Source organism: Myiozetetes cayanensis, unplaced genomic scaffold, assembly GCF_022539395.1.
Source record: "Myiozetetes cayanensis isolate MyiCay16 unplaced genomic scaffold, myiCay2020 scf34, whole genome shotgun sequence".
NCBI lineage: Eukaryota > Metazoa > Chordata > Aves > Passeriformes > Tyrannidae > Myiozetetes > Myiozetetes cayanensis.
Genome location: NW_026087566.1, coordinates 2,442,681 through 2,464,643, shown reverse-complemented (window position 1 = coordinate 2,464,643; position 21,963 = coordinate 2,442,681). Strand labels below are relative to the sequence as shown.

Here is a 21,963-nt window from a genome sequence, read left to right as displayed (position 1 = left end):
CGCGCGACCGCGCGCTCGCAGAGCGAGGGTTTGTCACGCGGGGGCGGGCGGAGCGCGCGCGGCTCGCGGCACCGGCGGGCGCGCGGCACCGGCGGGCGGGAGCGCGGGCGCGCGCGGCGTGTGAGGTCACTTCCGCCGTGTGGGCCCCGCGGTTGTGGGGGAACCGGACCCGCCATGGCCTCGCTGCTCAAGGTGGACCCGGAGGTGAAGCTCAAGGTGCGCCCGTTCCCCCCTTCCCCGCTCTCGCCTTGGAGGGGATGGGGGTGGTGTTGTTTGCCGGGGCTCTTCCCGGGAGGTCCCGGGTGGCGGCTGCGGTGGGGCGCGGCCTTCCCCCCCCCGGGGAGCCCCCGCCGTTCCCGAGAGGCCCTGACCTGTCGGTGTTTTTTTTTCTCCCCTCCGCAGGTTGACTCCTTCAGGGAGCGGATCACGAGTGAGGTGAGTGTCCCCACCGGAGGCAGGAAGAGGGGCTGTTTTGGATGTCAGCATCACTCACCCTCCCTGCAGGGAGAGGTCCCTGAGCCTCCCGGCTCTCCCTGCATCTCCTCGCCTGGGCTGAGGGTGGTTTCGGGCAGCAGGAAGGATCTGTGTTCTCCCCCGTTTCCTGCCTTTGGACGGGTGGTTTCCCCCGGTGTTCCTGCCTCAAGGCCTTGTTTCACGCCGCTGTCTCTTCTTTCTCTCTCAGGCTGAAGACCTCGTAGCAAACTTTTTCCCAAAGAAGCTGTTAGAACTCGATGGCTTCCTCAAGGTAGGGCGTGCCTTGTGCTCTGCATCCTTTTCCATTCCCCAGCAACGTGGCAGGTCTCATCCTGGCTGTGTTCTCTGCAGAGACACAGGGCAGCAGCTGGTGGCTCTGGAGGGGTGCTGCCTTTTTCAGTTTGCTCTGTGTGATCTCTCACTTTTATCTGTCCAAGGCTGTCCCTGGCAGCACCAGGGATGCCAGTGGCTGAGTCCAGCCCAGCCTGGCTCACTGATCCTGGGCTCAGGGAGCTCTGCTCTCAGCCTGTTGTTAGGCTGTTCCTTTTCATTCATCCTTATTTTTACAGCTGGATAAGGAGGTCTGAATCTTTTGTCTTCTCCTTGTGTTTGGTGTGGCAGAATTTGCTATTTCGTAATTAAATAACAAATCTGCTTTGTTTTCCAGGAGCCCATCCTGAATATTCATGATCTTACTCAGATCCATTCGGATATGAACCTGCCAGTGCCTGACCCAATTCTTCTCACCAACAGCCATGATGGACTGGATGGGGTAAGGTTACGCTCTTGGCTGTAATCCTGGTTTCTGTTAATTAAAACTGCATGGCTTGCTCTGTGCTGGGGTAGGATGTTCTTATTTAATAACAGGCCCTGGCTCTCCCAAAGGCTTTTAGGGGTTGGTCTCTCAAGCCTGGGAGGTCTGCTGGAGGTAACACTGTGCTTTGCAGTCCCCTTTTTGGCTAGAAGGCCAGGAGGCTCCAAAGTTTTCCCTTGTTTCCTTTGCAGCACTGTTATAACCTCACGACTAGTCTTGTGAGTAAAACGTTTTGTACATTTTGTGCATTTGTATGTTTTAGCCAAATATGAAAAAGAGGAAGCTGGAAGACCACGATGAGACCTTTCAGGGTAAGAGCCCTCGAGTCCCCTGTGTTGCTGCCTGCCCCCTGAGCCCACTGCACTGTGCCTTGGGAGTGTGAATCACACGAGCCCCACTCGCCCTGCCCTGACAGCAGCTGCTGCTCGTGCAGGCCAGGGCCTGACACACAGACATGCTGGTGTGGAGGAGTCAGGTTCCAGCTCCCAGAAGCATAATCAGTACTTCTCTGATAGACACGAGTAGTACTTGCTTGAGCTTGGGCCTGCTGACAGGGGCAGCTGATCTCCTGGTGGCTTTGTCTGGAGGGAGATTCCAGGCTTTGGATTAAGCCGAGGCAGAGATTCCCAGGGAAACCCTTTGTGCTCAGCCTCAGAAGCCTCGAGCTCTTCAGCCACATCTCTGCTGGATGTTTTCTCTTTTCCTTCCCCTCGTGGTTGCTGCTGTCATCCCATGTCCCCATTTCCCCTTCCCCACAGGTGGCTCAGTCCCTCTCTGGCCCGTGTGGGGGATGAGGCTCAGGGTGACCCCGCGGTTCCTGACGCTGGGGGTTTGTTTTTGCTGCAGGTACCAAAGTGTTCGTGATGCCCAATGGGATGCTGAAGAGCAATCAGCAGCTGGTGGACATCATCGAGAAAGTGAAGCCAGAAATCAGGCTGCTCATTGAGAAGTGCAATACGGTGGGTGTGGCAAGGGGGGGCAGCCGGGCTGGCTTTTGCTCCTGGAGAGGCGAAGCTGTGGAGAGAGCAGGCCTGGAGATGGGGAAGGGCAGGGCTCCTGTGGTACAGTCAGGAGAACTTCCCATGGGAATCCCCTGTGCTGGCTTGAGTGGCATCCCAGCCATGTGGGAAGTGATCTCCTCGGGAGTGTTGCAGGTGCATGTGGGACCTGCAGCAGTTTATTGTGAGCTGTGTGGCAAAGGCAGGGTCCTGGGGGGCTTTTGCTAACATTCCTGAGAGAGGTCTTTGTGGAGATGTTGGCATTGGTCAGCGTTGTGATCTCTCCACTGCAGGTCAAAATGTGGGTGCAGCTTCTCATCCCCAGGATAGAGGATGGGAACAACTTTGGTGTTTCTATTCAGGTAAGGCACTGCTCTGTGCTCCAGGGGACTTGGATCTCTGAGGTTCCTCTGAATCAGTTCATGGTATCCAGCAGCTGCTGGAGTCCTGGGAGTGGGTTAGGTTTTAAAATCCAAACCTGGGCTTGATGTGGCACTTGCTGAGATGTTGTCTTCCGAACCCTGAAGGCCAGTTGCAGGCTCCTGGAGCTAATGGCTTCCTTGTCTTCCTGTCAGGAGGAAACAGTTGCTGAGCTTCGGACTGTGGAGAGTGAGGCAGCGTCCTACCTGGACCAGATTTCTAGGTAGGCATGCAAGAACAGACTTCTTTTTTGGGATCCCCTTGGAAAAAGGAACATGTTTCGTAAAGGTCTCATAGCTGTTACAGGGCAGCTCGGACCGAAAAAAAAAAAAAAGCCATCCTGGTGCTGTTTATCTGATCTTGAGTCTCTCCCTTTTGCTACCAGATACTATATCACAAGAGCAAAGCTGGTTTCCAAAATAGCCAAGTACCCTCATGTGGTAAGTCACCGGGGACGCGAAGATCTGCATGTTCACGCTGCTGCTTCTCGGGACTCTCTGAGCCGTTTTGTTACTGCCCTTTTTGAGCTGAGGGTCTTGTGGGGAAGGGCAATAATCTGAAGGGGGGGAGGTTCCCTTGTGGAAGGCAGGACACCCCCTGAGGCGTGGGAGGCCCAGCTGAGCGCGGGTGCTCTCTCGGCAGGAGGACTATCGCCGCACCGTGACGGAGATCGACGAGAAGGAGTACATTAGTCTGCGCCTGATCATTTCAGAGCTGAGGAATCAATATGTAAGTGAAAACACAGAGCTCCCAGCACGGCAGTGGAGAGCCTTTGTGATCCTGCTGCTGCTGCTCCTCTCCCCTTTCCCTGCAAGCATGCCCTCTCCTGGCAGGAAGCCCGCCTGCTCCGCTTCAGCTCCAGCCACAGGCTTTAGCATAAAATATTCCTTCCCCCTCTGTGGGAATCTGTGATCCTAAGCTCTTCATACAGCACAAGCTAATCCTGAGGTCTCTGAATAAATGTTTTTGTTATTATGTGCAGTGGCTTCTATAGGTTTGGCTGAAGGAGACCTTTACCTTAGCTGGATGTGTAGTTGCTCACGGGGGTTGAGGGTGGTGTCAAGGGGAGTGGTGCTGCTGTGATAACCAGCTCATGGTGAAAGCTGAACACTGGATGGCTTCAGCCCTTCCTGTCTGAGTCCTGTTCTTCCTTCCTGCAGGTGACTTTGCATGACATGATCCTTAAAAACATTGAGAAGATCAAGAGGCCTCGGAGCAGCAATGCTGAGACCCTCTATTAAGTGTCAACGTTTGAACTTGAGAACTGTTCAGTCAACTAAAGACCGTCATTGCCTTGGTTTGTTACGTGACTATCGAGATGGGAAACTGGCTGGAAATAGTATTGCATTCTTAGTTAAACTCTAAAGAAATTCTTGCCTAGTTTTTTGTGATTGGTTTTGTTCAGGTCTCAGGAGCTCTCCCTCCCTCTAGTCACTGGTAGCAGAGGCTGTGCTGCATTGGGCACCCCAGAGGCTGCTGCAGCCAGGCAGGGACATTCCTTCACGCCTTGCTTCCCACCTGACTGGGAGCAACAATAGAGACCAAGCTCTTGTCCTGTCCCACCTTTTGGCTGGTGGCTGCACTGGGGTCTCTGGGAACGGGGCAGACAGCCTGGCAGAGGGTGGCACCACAGAGTGGGGGAGCTCCCTCCCTGCTGCCAGCTGTGGCTGGGCCCCTCTGCCACCAGCTCTGCACTCACCTGGGACCCTGCCCCTTGGGGCCAGTAGCAGCAGCCATGCTCCAGTGCCACTGAGCAATCAACACTCCCTTTCTGTCTCTCTCCTGGCTCGACAGAGCTTGCCCTGAGGGTCTCTGCCTTGTCAGTTCTGTCTGGATCAGTGCAGAGTACAAGGCGGTGCTTGGAACTGGGGCCGGTGCTGTCCTGGCTGTCACGAGCTCAGGTGGCTTCTGCTCTTCTGCCATTTGACTAGAACCACTTTCTTGGCTAAAACTAACGTTCCTTCACATATGTCCCAGTGCCCCTTCAGCACGAGATGCTTTTGCCCAGGCTGAGGGAAGGAAGGGGCTAGAGGTCTGATGCTAAAGTCCCAATATTTTTTGCATGTGGTCAGACCGAGCCCCCCTGTCCCTGGCAGTGCTCCCCAGTGCCTGGGCAGAGCAGGCTGGCTGCCACAGCTGGTGCTTGGGGGTGAGGGTGGCCAATACCCACCCAGTACCCTGCAGACCTTGCCGTCTTTCCCCTGCAAAGGGCACATTCCTGTGCCTGGTGACTCCGCTAAGCTGCCAGAACGTTTCATGGTCCATTACAAACCCCTTTGGAAATGACTGGTTGTGTTGCATCAGTTTTTGTGTGTGGCAAGTGGGCCCATAACGCTGCAGGCTTCAAATTTTTCTTATTTATAGTATTTCTACTTAAGTCCCCTAATCAGGGAACGTTTAAATCATTTGTTTCAGGAACCTCGCTGTTTCCCAGGTCTCGCTGTTACATCTGTATATTCTTATTGTGCAGTAGCCTTAAGAGTTGTGTTAATCTCATTGTAACAACAGTGACAAATGGAATGAACTTTCTCCCCCTTTTTTTTTTTTTAACTTTGTTTTTGTTTTTGTTTTTTTTTTTCTGCTTCCACATCTAAGAGCCATGTCTCTTGCTGGTTTCCCAGGGATTTGCCTGAAGTGTGGCAGGTCGCTGGCCCTTGCTATAGACTCTTCTGTTGTTGTTTGTAGTAAGTCAACTCTTAGTCTTCCCGCTAATAAATATTCAGTAACAAACCAACTGCGTTGAGCTGCTGTCTGGGAGCAGCACTTCCCCTTGTGTTTCTTTGTATTGATTCCTTTTAATTTGTTCAGCTCTCTTTGCCAGATGAACGTATGTAAACTTTTACCATGTCAAGAAATTAAAATAAGGTACTTGGAATTCTTTCAAGGCAGCCCCTTGTGTGTGATGCTGGGCTCTCAGGCCATGCAGTGTTAGTGTCCTGTTCTGGTCCTGCCTTTCTCAAATCCAGTTGCTCCTTCCTGCCTTCTCCTCATTCCTCTTTTTGGCTGTGTTGTAAATGCTCTGCACTGCAGTGCAGGTTGCCCCTGTTCCTTCAGCACGCTTCACATGGGCCCATGGGCTTGGGTCTGATGGAAGTTGTCCCATCTCAGCCCAGTGTGGGACTGGGGCCATCCCAGTTCAAACAGACACATGGACTGTGCATTGTGTCCCCCTGAGTGTGCAGCTGCTCTGCTGGGCGGGTGTCTCTCAGCTGTCCTGCAGCACCTGGATGCAGTGCCATGTGTCCCTTGGGCACACAGCCAGTTATTCCTTGGGCACACAGTCCATTATTCCTGGCTGCTCCATGCGTGTGATACCCAAGGAGGGGTGGCTGCCCTGCTGTCCCCAGCCACAGTGCCCTCTGCTCTCTCCTGGGAGATCATCCTGTTCTTGTACTCCCTCCGTGCCTGATGCACTGCAACTGGAGCCCAGAGGCCTCTCAAAGGTCACCTGGGGACTCCCAGAGTGTCCTGTACCCTGCCTGCAGGGCTTGTGACTGTCCCCAGGAGTGGCCACCACAGATTGGGGCTCCCAGCTGGCACCTCTGGCTGCTCAGGAGCAGGAGCAGGTGGATGTGGGGGAAGGTTCCTCCTGCAGTGTGGGAAGGCCCTGCAGGTGCCCGACTCGTGGGGAGGGGCCACTGAACTGCACACAGATCTCGGGGTTGAGGTGGCTGGAGCCAGAGCCCCAGGGAAGGACTTGCTTGGAAGGAAGGTTTGTTGTCTGTGATAGTCTGGGAGCAGCGGCAGTGCGGGGTCAGGGCTCAGTTTTGCTGGTCCTTAAGATGTCCCAGCTTACGTGCAGGGGAAGAGAATAATGGCTCAGCAGTTGTGTGCAGCCTCAGGCACTGCCAGCAGCACAGCCAGCATGGGGAAGGGTCAGGCAGTTCCACTGCTGTGTTTTGTACCAGCTGGCCCCATGAGGTGAGGCTTTGGGAGTGGGAACTTCCTTGAGTCTGAACTCTGGTGTGGGGTTTGCTCAAGCCTTGCTGGAGTCGAGAGTGTTGGCAGGGGTTTTTCTGTACTGTGCCCTTTCCCCAGCTGTCACAGTCACCAACTCAGAGTTTCCCCAAGCCAAAAACTGCCTGTCTAGCTTGGGTTTCTATAAATTTCACATGCTATTTTTTGCCACCTCTACCTTTCCATGTGAGTGAAAATGCAGCAAACACCCTTCTTCCTCACTTTGTTTGGGGAATGTGGGCAATTTAGCAAATATAAGATGTACTGATGGGCAGTGCCTAAAAGTGACCGTGTAGCCAAAATAAAACATGGGTAGGATGTGAATTCTCCATATGGGATGTGGGGCAGTGACAGGCTGATTGCACTGGGGAACTGGGATGTGGGAAGCAGTACGTGCACCGAGCAGGTCATAAACAAGTAACACTGCTGTTAGGGAGATGTGCAATTTGTTTAATTCTAGGTTACCTTTAAGCTGCTTCAGGCTTCTTTTAGAGAAGGTGCACGAGCAATTCCAGTGGGGGGACCCTGAAGATCCGTTGTTGTTTTCATCAGTCAGTTATCGACACAGGTTTGCTGGCACTGCAGGCTCAGTTAATTACTCTCCTTCCTGAAGTTCCTACTGCAAGATAGAGGTGGATTTAGGGCTATTTTGTTTAATCTGAAACAGATCTATAAACCAGAGCTTGAAAAGTCCAGCAGAAACAGACGGTACTAAAAAAACCTGGGATCAGCCATGGCCTCCGTGGCACAGGCCTTGCAGCGGGGCAGAGGCAGTGCAGAAAGCTGCCATCCATGTCCCGCAGCTCTGGGGTATGTGCTGTGGTTGGTTTGTCATGGGGATGTCAGTACAGATTAGGGTTTCTCCTTCTTTCCAAGTCTCCGACGTGCACAGAACCGGGAGTGTTCCCACACTCTATTTTCAGATCTCTCCCAGCCCAGCTGCAGGGTTGAGTTGTGATTTGTGGGGCAGGAAGGCCTGTGGAGTTTATCCAATTCCCTTTAAACTACTGCTGTGCCGCTCGGAAAAGGCCCTTCCGTAATTGCAGCCTGTGCTGTGGCTTTGGGGGACTCAGGATGCAAAACCGAGAGGCGAAGTCAGACCTGAATGATCTGCTCTTTGTGTGCTTCTTCAAGGAAAGGTCCATGTGAGCTCTGTCACGCAGCCACGGGGGTTCTGCTGTAGTGTCGGCCCAGCTGTGCCGGTGTGTGTGGCAGCAGAACACTTGTTGCATTCCTGAGGGGCAGGAGGTATGTCCTGGCTGTGCTCCAGACCTGAACCCCGGGCAGCAGTGCTGCTGCTCTGCGCTCCGAGGGAAATGGACGCCGCGTTCCAGGCCTGCACCAAAAGGGAGTTTTTCTTTCAAGCCTAATTCCCAGGTAATACTCCAAGCCTCGCTGACTTTGTGGATTGACAGGCTGACTTGGGAGTCAGCGCTGCTTTGGCTAATTTGGGGTTGCTCAGAGGCATCCAGTTCTGCCCCTGTGAGCCGATGAGAGCAGCTATCTCCCAAACCTGTGGCTGCTGCATCCTGTGCAGCCAAGGCTCTGTTCTCGTCCATCCTGTCTCTCCCCATTGCCTGTGCCTGTGCTAGTGAGCTCCTTTGCTGGCACTGCGACCACGTGAAGCGAGTGCTGTGGCTCTGAGGCTCTCCTGGCACGACGGCTGGCGAGGCAGAGCCCTGTGTGCTGGCAGAGCGGGGACAAGCATGACCCAGGCCAAAGAAGGCTGAGGCTGCGAGTGGTGGTGAGGATAATGGAGCGTGTCCTACAGCAACGTGGCCTCCCTGCCTCCTGAGCACGGCCAGAGGACCACGGAGGGGCTGAGCCCCACGCAGGATCTGCCACAGAGGAAGAACTGGAGGCTGGTGGGGGCTGCTTCCCACCAGGAAACTCTGACAGGAGGAAGAGAAGGCAAGGGTGAGGTGAGGTGAGGCTGGCAGCAGGAGTGGAAAAGTTGGGTTGAATGTCCAGCCCTGGTTCTCTTGGATGCCTTGTCTCACTCAGCACCAGCTCAGGGACCGTGGCCAAGGCGGTGTGTCTTGTCTACCCCAAGCATCTGCTGCGTGGCAGGATGGAGCACCAAGTCCTTGTGGCTGCCTCGTTCTGCCAATTCCTTTGAAGAGCACTGTGAGGCCAGCAGAGACTGCCGGCAGGGTGGCAGAGGGAAGCTGTGGCTGCTCAGCCTGGGCACTGTGGCCTGGCAGCACCAATAGTGGGCACTGCCCTCAGCTGCAGCTGGACACAGGTTCATGACGGTTCTGTCCTTGAGGGAACCTCTTGGAAGCTGCGCCTCAGTCTACCTGTGAATTGGAGGTGGAGGTAAAGGCTGCACGATCCTGTGGCAGTGAAATGCTGGGGATTAATTGGTTCGGAGCTGTTCTGAGGTGCAGACTGAGAGCTGGTTGTTCACAGTGCATTGGGGCCTGATTCTCATCCCGAGCTACACCTCCATGCCTGCCAAAGTTTTTCTTCTGCCACACAGAAGGATGTGTTTTTCAGCAAAGGCTACCATGTGGAAGACTGAAAAAAAAGTAAAATAAAAAGTAACTCCAAGCTTGGAATGGCGCTGCCAGGGAGAATGTTTACAAGGAAGGAGCCCGATAAACAAGAAAAATGGGTGAGTTGCAAAGAGGTGAAATTGTACAGTGTAACAACAATTCCCGGCTTGTCAGAGCTTCACAGTGATCGCAGCCACCTCAGGCTGACTGCATGATCTCCGTTTTTACAGGCAGCCTCAGGAAGCCAGGCTGGACTGAAAAAGTAACGGAATTATGTGGAAGTTGTCTGAGTCACTGACCCTGCATCTCCACAAGTTCTTTAAGGGCACTGCTGTGGAGAAAGACAGGGGAGGCTGCAGCTGAGAGAGCTGGTCACCACGGATTTCAGATCTCCTCCCCTAGCCTCTCCCAGTCTTTTGTACTTTCTTTGCTAATCCATCCAGTGCAGCATAAACTGAGAGACGCAGGAGCAGGAAAGCCTGCTCTGAAGGCTGCTGTGAACACCGCCGGACCAGCCACAGGCATGAACGTGAAAACCGTGCTCATCCTCCTCGGTCTGGCGCTGGCCACGATATTCGCCTTGGTCTGCGTGTTGCTGACCAGAGGAAGGGCCCCCAGCACCTGCCAGCACCTGCCCCCGGAGCAGGAGGACACCGAGGATGGCCAGAGCCTGGTCTTTGCTGACCTGACACCCGAGGAGATGGCGCACGTGGTGCGGTACCTGCAGGGAAACCTCGGGGTGCCGCTGGTCGATGCCTCGCGCGCCAAACCCTCGGACAACTGCATCGCCTCCGTGGACCTGCAGGTCCCTGCCAAGGCGGAGGTGCTGCGGTTCCTGGACGGCGGGGGGGCTCGTCCCGCCCGGGAGGCACTGGCCATGCTGTACTTTGGGAACCAGCCAGACCCCAACGTCACCGAGTACGTGGTGGGTCCCCTGCCAACGCCGGCGTACCACCGGGACGTGACGGTGCGGAAGTACGGGGGGAAGGTGCCGTACCACCGCAGACCGACGCTGGCTGTTGAATACAGGCAGATTGGGGAGTTTTTAAAGGCCCAAGTGTTCCCCTCAGCTCCGGCTTTCATGCGACAGGTAATGGGCTACGATGGAGCCAGTCTTGCAGTCCTGACAGCTGCTCCCCGTGGACTCCAGTCTGGAGATCGGATCACCTGGTTCGTTTTGTTTCAGAATGTGAGTGGATTCTTCTTGCACCCCGTGGGGCTGGAGGTGCTGGTGGATCACAGCAGCCTGGACATCTCCCGGTGGGTGGTGAGCAGGGTCTTCTACAATGGCCAGTACTACAGGGACATGGTTCAGCTGGAGAGTGCCTACGTGCAGGGCCGTATCAGCGTGGAGAAGGTGAGGAAGGCGCCGAGGGACGGGGACTTCTCCTCCATGAAGCCCCGAGCGAATTCAGCTGCGCTGTTCCCGCTGCAGTACGAGCCGCAGGGTCCTCGCTACAGCGTCAGCAACAACCTCGTCCTCTTCCAGGCCTGGAGCTTTGCCTTTGGGATGAGCGTGAGCACGGGCCTGCGCCTGTTTGACATCCGACACAAGGGGGAGAGGGTTGCCTATGAAATCAGCGTGCAAGAGGCGCTGTCCGTGTACGGCTCCAACTGCCCGGGAGGGATGTCCACGCGGTACATGGATGGGAGCTTTGGCCTCGGGCGCTACACCTCCCCCCTGGTGAGAGGGGTCGACTGCCCCTACTTAGCAACATACCTGGATGTGCACTACCTTGCTAATTCCCAGGTCCCTAGAATTACCAAAAATGCCCTCTGCATCTTTGAGCAGAACCTGGGCTCCCCTCTGAGGCGCCACTACTCCAACTTGCAGTCTCTCTACTACGGGGGACTGGTCAACTCTGCTCTGGTTGTTCGGTCCATCACCACCGTGGGGAACTATGACTATGTGTGGGACTTCATCTTCTACCAGAACGGGGCCATTGAAGGCAAGGTGCAGGCCACAGGGTACCCGAGCTCATCCTTTCTCCATGGGGATGGCCTGAGATATGGCAACAGGCTTTGGGAACACACTCTGGGTACGGTGCACACCCACTTCATCAACTATAAGGTGGACTTGGACGTGGGAGGTAGGTCTGGATCTTTTTTTAATGCCTTCAGTTGTACTGATAAACCCCAGTGCTTTGGGGTTTGCCTCCTTCTCCGTAGAGTCTCTAATAACTGACATCAGCACTCTGCTTCTTTGTTCTCCTAACCTCTTCTTTCCGTGCAAAATTATTTTTCTATGTATAAAATAGTCTGTCAAGGTCGTTGAGTTGAAGGCAGGGAGAATTTCTGGAAGCTCTGTGTTCAGCTTAGGGAAAGTATGAAAGGTGGTAGCTGAAAAATGTTTGTGTTTCCTTGAGGCCTCACATCTGGCACGGCGTGTGTTGCCATAGGCATGGCTGGGCAGACAGGGAGTTGGCCCTGTCTGAGAACGGACGTTGTGAGCCCACTCTTGCGGCACCTGGGGCTGGTCCTGGCGCTCCTTGTCACTTTGGGAAAGTCCTTTTAGCATGTCACTGTGCCAGGTAAAGCAGGGCAGCTGTCCTGGTGCTCTGTGGGGCTGAGCTCCTGCAGCTGTGTCCCACTCCTCTCTCAAGGAAACACTCCAGAGCTGGATCTCAAGTCTGGGGCTGCAAAGCCGCAACAGCGACCCAGAAAGTTCCCCTGCTTCCCTGTGCGGTCATGGCCTGGCAGCAGATCCCTGCACAGGGTTGTTTGAGTCCAGGAGCAGCCTCTTGCTCACAGCCAAGTGCTGGCAGCCACCCTGGGAGTGCAGGGGTGCTCAGCCTCAAGAGGCAGCTTTGCTCCCAAAAGGCTGTTCCAGTAGCTGCAGTCTGGGGGCAGTGGGAGCACAGGTGGACACTCAGTGTCTGCTGTTGAAAACTTCTCCTGTAAAAGATGAAGGGGGAAATGTTTTACATCTGCCCAGGACTAAAGACTTCGCTGTGAGGCAGTGGCTGCATCTGAACCAGCCCGAGGAGAAACTCAGCCCCAGTGATCCCAGACTTGTTCCCCATAGCAAGAGGGGAGCCACCTTCCAGGTAAGAGGGCTTAGAGCCATGCAGAGAGCTCAAGAGGTTCCCACAGGATCCCCACCTTCCAGCACAGGGAAGGCACAACTGTGTCACAGCTAAAGTGGGCCATCCCTCACACAGATTCTTGGATCCTGATCTGAGGCTTGTGTGGGACTTGCAGGGAATAAGGGCAATTATTCCCTAGTGGGGAGTGAGAATGAACACGTAATTCCTAAATTAAGACAAATGCAAATGGGGTAAATTGCTCCAGTGCTGTGATGGTTCCAGCCCCTCCTGCCTGTGTCTCTTGGCATCCCCACCAAGAGGGTGTTTGGTGGATGTGGACCCTGCTCTCTGAAAAGTCATCCTTGCTGTTGGTCCTGTGTCACTGCTGCCTTGTGTGGGGTGGGATGCTGGGGGAGCCTTTCAGGGGCTGATGGCCAAGCAGGAGCAGCTGCCTCGTACCATTTCTGTCCACGACAGCCCCTGTGCAAAGACCACATCTGCTGGCATGCCTGATGACAGCCACTCCAGGTGCTGCCTGCCCCTTGCTGCCAGGAGTTCAGCAAATGCCGCCTGTTCTCGCCAGGGAGCTGCCTCTGGTCTCCCTGCAGCCGGAGCCAGGCTGGAGCTGCCAGGTCTCTTCCCTCAGGGCTGGGAAGGACTCGGAGACAACAGAGAATGGCGACAGGAAGAACGAGCATGTGGAGATGCTGCGGAGCCAGTGGGTCTTGGGCTGTGCCAGTGCAGACTGGCCCTTCAGGGGAGTGGGGCTGGTCCAGGAGCACCTGGGTACAAAAGGACCAGGCCAGCTGAGCCAGCCCCACCAGCACAGACACACTCCCACAGGAGATGGGGAGAGGGAGCATCCTGGGAGATGCTGGAAGAAGCAAAGGCCCTTAGGGCAGACGAGACTGGGGCTCTTTGTGGTGTCACCCTGCAGCGGGAGAAACCCATCAGTAGCCTGGTGAGTGAGTCAGTCACCAGCTCCCTGGATGGGTCCTTCGGTGTGTCTAGGGTGGGGAGAAAACAAGCCAAACTGGCTGGGACCTGTGATCTGAGAGCCCCATGAGAGCTCCAGGTTCCCTCCCCACCTCACAAGCGTCGACGTTACGCCCACAATGGCAAATGAATAAAGAGCCTGGTCTGTAGGAGAGGAACGTACTCTGGATGCTTCAGCCAAGCCGTCTGCCCTGCCTGCCACACTCAGAGCGATGAACCCCAAACTTCCCTACGTTCTCCTGGTTGGAGCTGCAGTGATAATCTTCATCCTCTCCTGCATGCTGCTGAGCAGGGGGAGGGGATCTCCCAGCTGTGAATCCCAGCCCAGCACTGTGGAGAAGACAGGCATCCGTGAGCCAGAGCCTGGTCTTTGCTGACCTGACACCCGAGGAGATGGCGCACGTGGTGCGGTACCTGCAGGGAAACCTCGGGGTGCCGCTGGTCGATGCCTCGCGCGCCAAACCCTCGGACAACTGCATCGCCTCCGTGGACCTGCAGGTCCCTGCCAAGGCGGAGGTGCTGCGGTTCCTGGACGGCGGGGGGGCTCGTCCCGCCCGGGAGGCACTGGCCGTGCTGTACTTTGGGAACCAGCCAGACCCCAACGTCACCGAGTACGTGGTGGGTCCCCTGCCAACGCCGGCGTACCACCGGGACGTGACGGTGCGGAAGTACGGGGGGAAGGTGCCGTACCACCGCAGACCGACGCTGGGCAGCGAGTACAAGCAGGTGGGAGCATTCTTGGAAACGGTGGCATTTGCTGCAGCGCCAAGCTTCCTGCAAGAGGTCCTGGAGTATGACAGCACCAACGTGGTGTTTCAGACCACAGCCCCTCACGGGTTCCAGTCTGGAGACCGTAAGTCCTGGTTCGTTTTGTTTCAGAACGTGAGTGGATTCCTCTTGCACCCCGTGGGGCTGGAGGTGCTGGTGGATCACAGCAGCCTGGACATCTCCCGGTGGGTGGTGAGCAGGGTCTTCTACAACGGGCAGTACTACAGGGACATGGTTCAGCTGGAGAGTGCCTACGTGCAGGGCCGTATCAGCGTGGAGAAGGTGAGGAAGGCGCCGAGGGACGGGGACTTCTCCTCCATGAAGCCCCGAACACCTTCGGCCGCGCTGTTCCCGCTGCAGTACGAGCCGCAGGGTCCTCGCTACAGCGTCAGCAACAACCTCGTCCTCTTCCAGGCCTGGAGCTTTGCCTTTGGGATGAGCGTGAGCACGGGCCTGCGCCTGTTTGACATCCGACACAAGGGGGAGAGGGTTGCCTATGAAATCAGCGTGCAAGAGGCGCTGTCCGTGTACGGCTCCAACTGCCCGGGAGGGATGTCCACGCGGTACATGGATGGGAGCTTTGGCCTCGGGCGCTACACCTCCCCCCTGGTGAGAGGGGTCGACTGCCCCTACTTAGCAACATACCTGGATGTGCACTACCTTGCTAATTCCCAGGTCCCTAGAATTACCAAAAATGCCCTCTGCATCTTTGAGCAGAACCTGGGCTCCCCTCTGAGGCGCCACTACTCCAACTTGCAGTCTCTCTACTACGGGGGGCTGGTCAACTCTGCTCTGGTTGTTCGGTCCATCACCACCGTGGGGAACTATGACTATGTGTGGGACTTCATCTTCTACCAGAACGGGGCCATTGAAGGCAAGGTGCAGGCCACAGGGTACCCGAGCTCATCCTTTCTCCACGGGGATGGCCTGAGATATGGCAACAGGCTTTGGGAGCACACACTGGGTATGATACGTACTCATGCCATCAATTATAAGGTGGATCTGGACGTGGGAGGTAGGTTCGGGTCTTATCTCTCCTTTTTGCACTGCCCAAGTACTTTTAGACTTGCAAAACTTGAGTTTTTTGGTGCTTATACAGATTTTCCTTTCTCGCTTGTGAGGCAGGGTGGTGTGGTCTACAATGGGGGGATGGCAAAACTGCAGAAACAGGCAAAAGGTGGATGAAATCAGGCTCTCAGTGCTAACACTGGTAGGGGAGGTATGGGGTTATAAGTTTCGTTCACACGAGAAAAGGAAAGAAAATTATCACAGTGGTGGTGGCTCTGCACGGATCTCCTACTGTGGGGTTCAGACCTTCATGGATGGCCAGAGACTCAGCTCTGAAGTGGTCTTTATGCAAGCTGGGAACTCACAGGGGCTGAAAGGAGCAGAACTCTGAGGGTATCTTGGTGGGAGGGGCAGGAGGTGCTGAGCACCAGCCCATCAGCCAGACCCACACTGGCCATCGAGTGCTTTCAGCCAGCCCTTTGCCACCTTGTCCCCAGATCGATTTGCTCCTACACCCTTCCTGCTCCCACACCCCACCTGAGATGGGCCTACCTCTCTTCTTTGTGGGAGGAAATGAATGATGCGGCATCTGGTCTGTGATGTGCAAATGTGCTCAGTGCCTGGGCTGCTCCAGGTGCCTCCATGCTGATGGAGGACATGCTGATGAGCAGTAACACCGTCTGTGCCAGCTCTGGTTAATCAGACTGTGCTTGTACAGAAAGCAAACCTGTTCTTCTGCCCTGGGAAGAGGCTCGCCCCTTGTCCCCTCTTGTCTTTGGCAGAGTCTGATGCAGAGTGGTCTTGCCTGGCTCAGACAAGTGTCCAGCTGTAGATCAACACATATGGTGTATACCTGTGACATGAGGAGCTGCGGAGCAGCAACTGCTCTCGGGCAGAATCAGTGCCCAGAGCTCAGGATGCAGGGAGGGAGGACAGGGAGAGTGGGCTCTGGCTGCAGTGATGTCCTTGGGGAACAGGGGACTGTGGGGACGCTCCTCAGTGACTTTGTTTTTGCTTTTCAGGGTTGAAAAACTCCCTGGTGGCCCACGACATGGCGTTTGAGATGACACGGGCTCCCTGGAGCCCAGAGCAGCAGATAGAGCGGCCACGACTCACCAAGAAAGTCCTGGACACAGAGGACCAGGCTGCCTTCCGACTCCAGTCAAAGATGCCCAGATACATCTACTTTGCAGCCAACAGCAAAAACAAGTGGGGCCACCAGCGTGGTTACAGGATCCAGATCACCAGTTTTGCAGGGGACCACATCCCTGAAGCCAGCTCCATGGAGAGGGCCATCAGCTGGGCAAGGTCAGGCTGTTGTGGCTGGCGTGGCAGGTTCTCAGAGACTCCCCCAGCTCTGCTAGATGGGAAGGCACCACACGGATGTCCCTTGATGGGGGAGGCACAGGGAAACACTCTTGTGGGCTGAGGTTGCTCCATTGGAGCAAGCCTGTGCTGTGCAGGCTCTTTCAGGAGCTGGCCTAGCTCTGCCCTGGCTCAGGGGGCTGCTCCCATCTCTTTTCTTGTCCTCAGGTACCAGCTGGCTGTCACCCGGAGGAAGGAGGAGGAGCCCACCAGCACCAGCATCTACAACCAGAATGACCCCTGGACACCCACTGTCGCCTTTGCCAACTTCATCAACAACGAGACCATCACCAATGAGGTGGGCTGGGGTCCCCAGGGCTGGAGCTGTAATACCATCCCCAGGCTCAGTGGGAGCCCCAGGGGCTGAGCAACCCTGGTGTTGCCCATGGGACAGCAGGCTCAGCTGGGAGAGCAGCAGCCCTGTGGAACCAGGAAAGTGGGTTTGAGCATCCCCTTCTCTGTCAGTCTGCTCAGTGCTTTGGTGAGAGTGTGCAGAGCAGGAGCTTGTTTCTCCCTGTGGAGAAATGCTGGCAAAACGTCAGGAAAATCTCTGTGAGGCCGGAATGAGGCCACAGAGGTCAAGGCAAGGGCCCTTCCGCTGGATGGATATTGTGGCCACGGCTGCAGGCAGGCCCTGGGGGAAGGGAGGGGATCTTTCCCAGGAGGGGGGAGCCCAGTGTGTGGGAACACAGCCGCCTGGTGCCTGTGGGTTCCCCTCCTTCTCTCCTCTCAGTCCCCATGGCCCCATGTGGATTTCAGTCACTGCTGCTGCAGCTTCTAAACTAACCCCAGGCTTGTGGCTTTTCCCTGCCTAGGACCTGGTTGCCTGGATAACCACTGGCTTCCTTCACATCCCACACTCTGAGGATATTCCCAACACTGTGACTGTGGGAAACTCGGTTGGTTTTCTCCTGAGACCCTACAACTACTACGATCTGGACCCCTCTATATACTCCCACGATGGTGTGTTTTTCACCAGCGAGCAGGACTTCATGGCATGTGAAATCAACCCTCTCGCCTGCCTGCCCAAAACTGCCTCTTGTTTGCCAAACTTTCCCCCATTCACCTATGATGGTTTTCAAAACACGAGCAGGCTTTAAATGTTACAGGATGGTGTGAGGAGATGCGGTCAGAGACACCAGGTTGACTGTTCTGTCTCAGATTTTAATTTTTTATAGTGAAGTCGTCTCAATTTCCAGTTGTGCAATGACTTCACGTTTTATCATTGCTTTTGAAATAGTGCTCTTGAAAAAGGAAGCGTGATCTTCCTGGCATGATGCCACATGGGAGTCTATGTTATAGGTTAATTGCTGAGTTTGAGTCTGTTTCAGGAGGAAAGTGAGGAGAAAATGCTGTTCCTCTGCTGTAGAAGTGCTATGTAGTGTGTATCTCAGGTCAAAATAATGAAAATGGTTCTGGTCCAGTGCTCTCGAGTGTCTCGTTCTTACAACTCACAGCAGTGTCTCCTGGGGTGTGATGCTGGTCTCTGCCATGTTCCCTGTGCCCACAAACCAGCCCAGCAATGTGGCTCTGGGTGCCTGTCAGGGCATGGGGACGTCCAGCTGGAGGGCAGGAGGGACAGGCTGGGGTGTCCTGGGGCTCTGGTGCCACGGCTGAGGTGGGCACTGGCACCAAGCCCTGTGGGTCCTGAGGGAAGGCTGAGTTCAGGGCCAGGACCCCATGGGTTGCAGGTCTCAGGCACTCAGTGCTGAGCACAGGGGGAGGGATGCAGAGGGGACCTGTGCAAGGTCTCACAGCTGCTGGCAGTGCAGCAGTGTCAGGATGGGGCTGTGGTGCTGTGCTCAGCGCTGCTCTGCATGGGAAAGGGCTGTCTCTGTGGTCACTGCTGCCTGCCCAGCATCTACGGGGTTAAAAGGAAGAGAAACAGGGAGATGGATTTATTGGATGGATCCAGCCCCCTTAAGCACTGCAATGTATGTTCTGGGACCAGAGGGAAGGACAGATGCACAAGCATTAAGTTTACTTATAAATCACTGACGAAGCAGTGCAAAGTTGCCTTTTATGGTTCCCAGCAGATCCTGACGATGTGTGAGAACGTCTCTGCACTCCCTTCCTGCAAGTTTTTCCAGGCTGTTTCCTGCTGAGGAAACAGGGGGGAAAAACAAACCCAAACCAAGCCCAGCCCCTTGTTCCCGCGGGTCGCTGGGTGGGTTCTGCAGCTGGAAATGCATTCTGCCAGACTGCAGGAGCACTCGGTGCCTCAGCAGGCATGAACGTGAAAACCGTGCTCCTCCTCCTCGGTCTGGCGCTGGCCACGATATTCGCCTTGGTCTGCGTGTTGCTGACCAGAGGAAGGGCCCCCAGCACCTGCCAGCACCTGCCCCCGGAGCAGGAGGACACCGAGGATGGCCAGAGCCTGGTCTTTGCTGACCTGACACCCGAGGAGATGGCGCACGTGGTGCGGTACCTGCGGGGAAACCTCGGGGTGCCGCTGGTCGATGCCTCGCACGCCAAGCCCTTGGACAACTGCATCGCCTCCGTGGACCTGCAGGTCCCTGCCAAGGCGGAGGTGCTGTGGTTCCTGGACGGCGGGGGGGCTCGTCCCGCCCGGGAGGCACTGGCCGTGCTGTACTTTGGGAACCAGCCAGACCCCAACGTCACCGAGTACGTGGTGGGTCCCCTGCCCACGCCGGCGTACCACCGGGACGTGACGGTGCGGAAGTACGGGGGGAAGGTGCCGTACCACCGCAGGCCTGTTACTGGCAAGGAGTACACGGATATCAACGCGCTCATCCAGAGGGAGCTGAAAAAGGCGCCGCAATTCCTCGCCACGTGCTGCGAGTCCGACGGGACCGACCTGGCCATCCTCACCACGGCCCCGCGGGGCTTCAGGTCTGGCGACCGCACAACCTGGTTTGTCCTCTTCCACAACGTGGCTGGCACCGGCTACTACCTGTCACCGGTGGGGCTGGAGGTGCTGGTGGAGCACAGGGACCTCCACGTCTCCCGCTGGCAGCTGCGCAAAGTCTTCTACAATGGCCAGTACTTTGCCAGCACAGAGGATCTGGAGCAGGAGTTTCTGGCCCGCACGCTGGAGGTCGTCAGGCTCAAGAAGCCCCAGGCTGATGCAGTGCTGGGCTCGATGAGGCCCCGCCACCCACCCAGCTCCCTGGGTCCACTGCAGTTTGAGCCCCAGGGTCCCCGCTACAACGTCAGGGACAATCACATCACCTACCAGGGCTGGAGCATCACCTTTGGCATGAACCCCAACTCTGGCCCTCACTTCTTTGACATCAGGTACCGGGGGGAGAGGATTGTCTATGAGCTGAGTCTCCAGGAAGCCTTAGCCCTGTATGGCTCCAACTGCCCCGGGGGCATGTCCACCCGCTACCTGGATGGGAGCTTTGGCATCGGCAGGTTTGCCTACGAGCTAGTCCAGGGCCTCGACTGCCCCTACACGGCAACCTATGTGGACTGGCACTACCTGGCAGAGTCAGATACTCCCAAAACCAACCAAAACTCACTCTGCATTTTTGAGCACGACTCTGCCCTCCCCCTGCGGCGCCACTTCTCTGACTCACAGTCCTTTTACTACGGTGGGCTGCGGAAAAACACGCTGGTCATCAGAACCATCTCCACGCTCATTAACTACGACTACATCTGGGACTTCATGTTCCACGGCAGTGGGGCCGTGGAGGTCCGTGTGCATGCTACTGGCTACATTAGCACCTCCTTCCTCCACGGCCAAGGCACTGACTATGGCAACAGGGTTGGGCCCCACACCCTGGGAACGATGCACCTCCACCACATGCACTACAAGGTGGACCTCGATGTCGGCGGTAGGTCTGGCCACCTTTGCTCGTGGCTGTGGTTCACCGTGGCCTGCAGCTCTGCCTGGGGTGTGGAGGTCGAGAGTGTTTCCCCTTCTGCTTCACAGGTCAGATGAACTTCCTGGAGACTCAGGACATGGAGTACGAGATTATCAAAGATCCCTGGAGCACGCAGAACACCATAGAGCGCCCATACCTCCGCAGGAAAAGGCTGGAGAGGGAGGATGAGGCAGCATTCCCTCTCAATGCCCCCATGCCCCGCTACCTCTCCTTTGCCAGCCCCAAGCCCAACAAGTGGGGGCACCCCCGCAGCTACCGGATCCAGATCATCAGCTTTGCCGGGAAGCACCTGCCCATCAGCAGCTCCATGGAGCGGTCTGTCAGCTGGGGCAGGTGGGTGCCAGGGCTGGGGAGCACTTAGCTCCCACTCCCTATTCCCCCACTCACCCCTGCAGCCCTGGCTCCTCCTGCTCCCGGTGTGGGGGAGCTGCCACTTCAGGGCAGGCCTGTGCCAAGCTGCAGGGAAGGGTTAAAACAGAGAACGTGCATGGGTTTGGGCTCTGAAATTGCCTTGAAAAGTTGCTCAATAGCATCTGCTCATGGTAGGTCACAGGCAGGAATCTGACCTCAGATCAGACTAACTTAGAGAAACGACATGTGTTTTTTTCTCTTTGAGGGGAACCAAGCTGCAGGACTAATTCCCAAGGGAAGCACTGGCTTCCCCAGGTTGCGATATCTTCCCTTGAGGACAAAATGTGCTTTGGAAAATGCTTGGGATAAGCACAGACCAGTCTTGCTGCCAGGATGAACTAACAGAGCTCATGCTGGGAGAGTCTGTATGGATGAGAAGTAGCTGTGGCTGAAGGGACTGTGTTGGGCACTGAGCAGCAGCATCTGTGCCTGGATCAATTTGTGTTTCCCAGCCATGCTGGGAAAGCCATGGGCAATAAGGCATTCCCTGCAAGCCCAAAGGTGCTGAGGTTGCTGCCTGTTACTGCCATGCTTATCCCTGCCAGCCCTTCCCCTCCCTGCCCCAGGACAGACCAGGTCCCCTGGATGCACCAGGGATGCATCCAGCCCCAGTTTGCCGCTGCATCCAGCCAGCAACGCCATGGCTGCCCTGCCCTGTGCCGGCATGGACAAGCCCCTTTGCTCCCTGTGCTGGCAGGTACCAGCTGGCTGTCACCCGGAGGAAGGAGGAGGAGCCCACCAGCACCAGCATCTACAACCAGAATGACCCCTGGACTCCCACTGTCGCCTTCGCCGACTTCATCAACAACGAGACCATCGCTAACGAGGTAAGCTGGGGGCCCTGGGAGGGGAGAGAGGGGCTGAGCCCTGTGGATGCTATCCTGGCTCCTGCCCTGGCTTCACGTGTCCTGGAGCCAAACTGAGCAGCCGCCAGGCTGGCAGTCCTGCTCAGCCTGACAAACGCCTCTCTGCTCTCCTGCCCAGGACCTGGTCGCCTGGATCTCTGTGGGGTTCCTGCACGTCCCCCACGCTGAAGACGTCCCCAACACGGTGGCCGTGGGGAACAGCGTTGGCTTTTTCCTGAGGCCCTACAACTACTTCAACGAGGACCCCTCAGTGGACTCACCTGACAGTGTCTATTTCAGCAGTGAGCAGGACGCCAGGGCATGCGGGGCCAACCCCCTCGCCTGCCTGCCCACGGCTGCTGCCTGTGCCCCCCACCTTCCCCCCTTCCACTTTGGGGGCTTCCTCAACCTCAGCCTGGCACCGCCACCCGGTGGGCTCTGAGGGGCCAGGGCCTGCTGCCCCCTCCCCACCCCTGTGGGCAGTGGGCAGGTGCTTGGAGGGGCTCTGTCACCGCCCCAGGACCTGCCCTCC

The 21,963-nt window shown here is 56.4% G+C and overlaps 4 protein-coding genes across 6 annotated transcripts; all 4 read left to right on the top strand.

Moving 5' to 3' along the window:
* The first annotated feature begins 84 nt into the window (after positions 1 to 84).
* Positions 85 to 5,590, top strand: PSME3 (proteasome activator subunit 3). Its single transcript, XM_050327744.1, has 11 exons — positions 85 to 216; positions 403 to 435; positions 683 to 745; positions 1,142 to 1,246; positions 1,551 to 1,599; positions 2,135 to 2,247; positions 2,580 to 2,648; positions 2,862 to 2,929; positions 3,092 to 3,146; positions 3,349 to 3,435; positions 3,867 to 5,590. The coding sequence occupies exons 1-11, from the start codon at positions 175 to 177 to the stop codon at positions 3,945 to 3,947; spliced, it is 765 nt and encodes a 254-aa protein (XP_050183701.1). The 5' UTR covers positions 85 to 174; the 3' UTR covers positions 3,948 to 5,590.
* A 4,094-nt stretch (positions 5,591 to 9,684) lies between these two features.
* On the top strand, positions 9,685 to 11,346 carry LOC126646367 (membrane primary amine oxidase-like). Its single transcript, XM_050327688.1, has one exon. It carries the CDS (start codon positions 9,685 to 9,687, stop codon positions 11,344 to 11,346), a length of 1,662 nt encoding a protein of 553 aa, XP_050183645.1.
* Positions 11,347 to 13,395: 2,049 nt separating this feature from the next.
* Positions 13,396 to 17,424, top strand: LOC126646361 (membrane primary amine oxidase-like). The gene is given in 5 exon segments (XM_050327673.1): positions 13,396 to 13,530; positions 13,532 to 14,966; positions 15,982 to 16,267; positions 16,493 to 16,622; positions 17,140 to 17,424. Coding segments are annotated over 5 exon segments (2,271 nt in total).
* A 1,130-nt stretch (positions 17,425 to 18,554) lies between these two features.
* Positions 18,555 to 21,896, top strand: LOC126646359 (membrane primary amine oxidase-like). 3 transcript variants are annotated; one of them, XM_050327671.1, is made up of 5 exons: positions 18,555 to 20,124; positions 20,223 to 20,423; positions 20,509 to 20,512; positions 21,284 to 21,413; positions 21,571 to 21,896. In XM_050327671.1, exons 1-5 carry the CDS (start codon positions 18,555 to 18,557, stop codon positions 21,871 to 21,873), a joined length of 2,208 nt encoding a protein of 735 aa, XP_050183628.1. In that variant the 3' UTR covers positions 21,874 to 21,896. The 3 variants fall into 3 exon arrangements, with proteins under 3 accessions (XP_050183628.1, XP_050183626.1, XP_050183627.1); XM_050327669.1 differs by lacking the exon at positions 20,509 to 20,512 and having other exon boundaries at positions 20,223 to 20,508; XM_050327670.1 differs by lacking the exon at positions 20,509 to 20,512 and having other exon boundaries at positions 18,555 to 20,162; positions 20,249 to 20,508.
* Positions 21,897 to 21,963: the final 67 nt, after the last annotated feature.

Bases quoted from the DNA above. Each gene is read 5' to 3' on its own strand.
- PSME3 (XM_050327744.1), top strand. From the start codon at position 175: ATGGCCTCGCTGCTCAAGGTGGACCCGGAGGTGAAGCTCAAG. The intron at 2,649-2,861 runs GTAAGGCACTGC...TCTTCCTGTCAG, and splicing joins ACTTTGGTGTTTCTATTCAG to GAGGAAACAGTTGCTGAGCT. The intron at 2,930-3,091 runs GTAGGCATGCAA...TTTTGCTACCAG, and splicing joins TACCTGGACCAGATTTCTAG to ATACTATATCACAAGAGCAA.
- LOC126646367 (XM_050327688.1), top strand. From the start codon at position 9,685: ATGAACGTGAAAACCGTGCTCATCCTCCTCGGTCTGGCGCTGGCCACG.
- LOC126646359 (XM_050327670.1), top strand. From the start codon at position 18,555: ATGAACGTGAAAACCGTGCTCCTCCTCCTCGGTCTGGCGCTGGCCACG. The intron at 20,163-20,248 runs GTGGCCTGCAGC...CTGGAGACTCAG, and splicing joins GCTCGTGGCTGTGGTTCACC to GACATGGAGTACGAGATTAT. The intron at 20,509-21,283 runs GTGGGTGCCAGG...CTGTGCTGGCAG, and splicing joins CGGTCTGTCAGCTGGGGCAG to GTACCAGCTGGCTGTCACCC.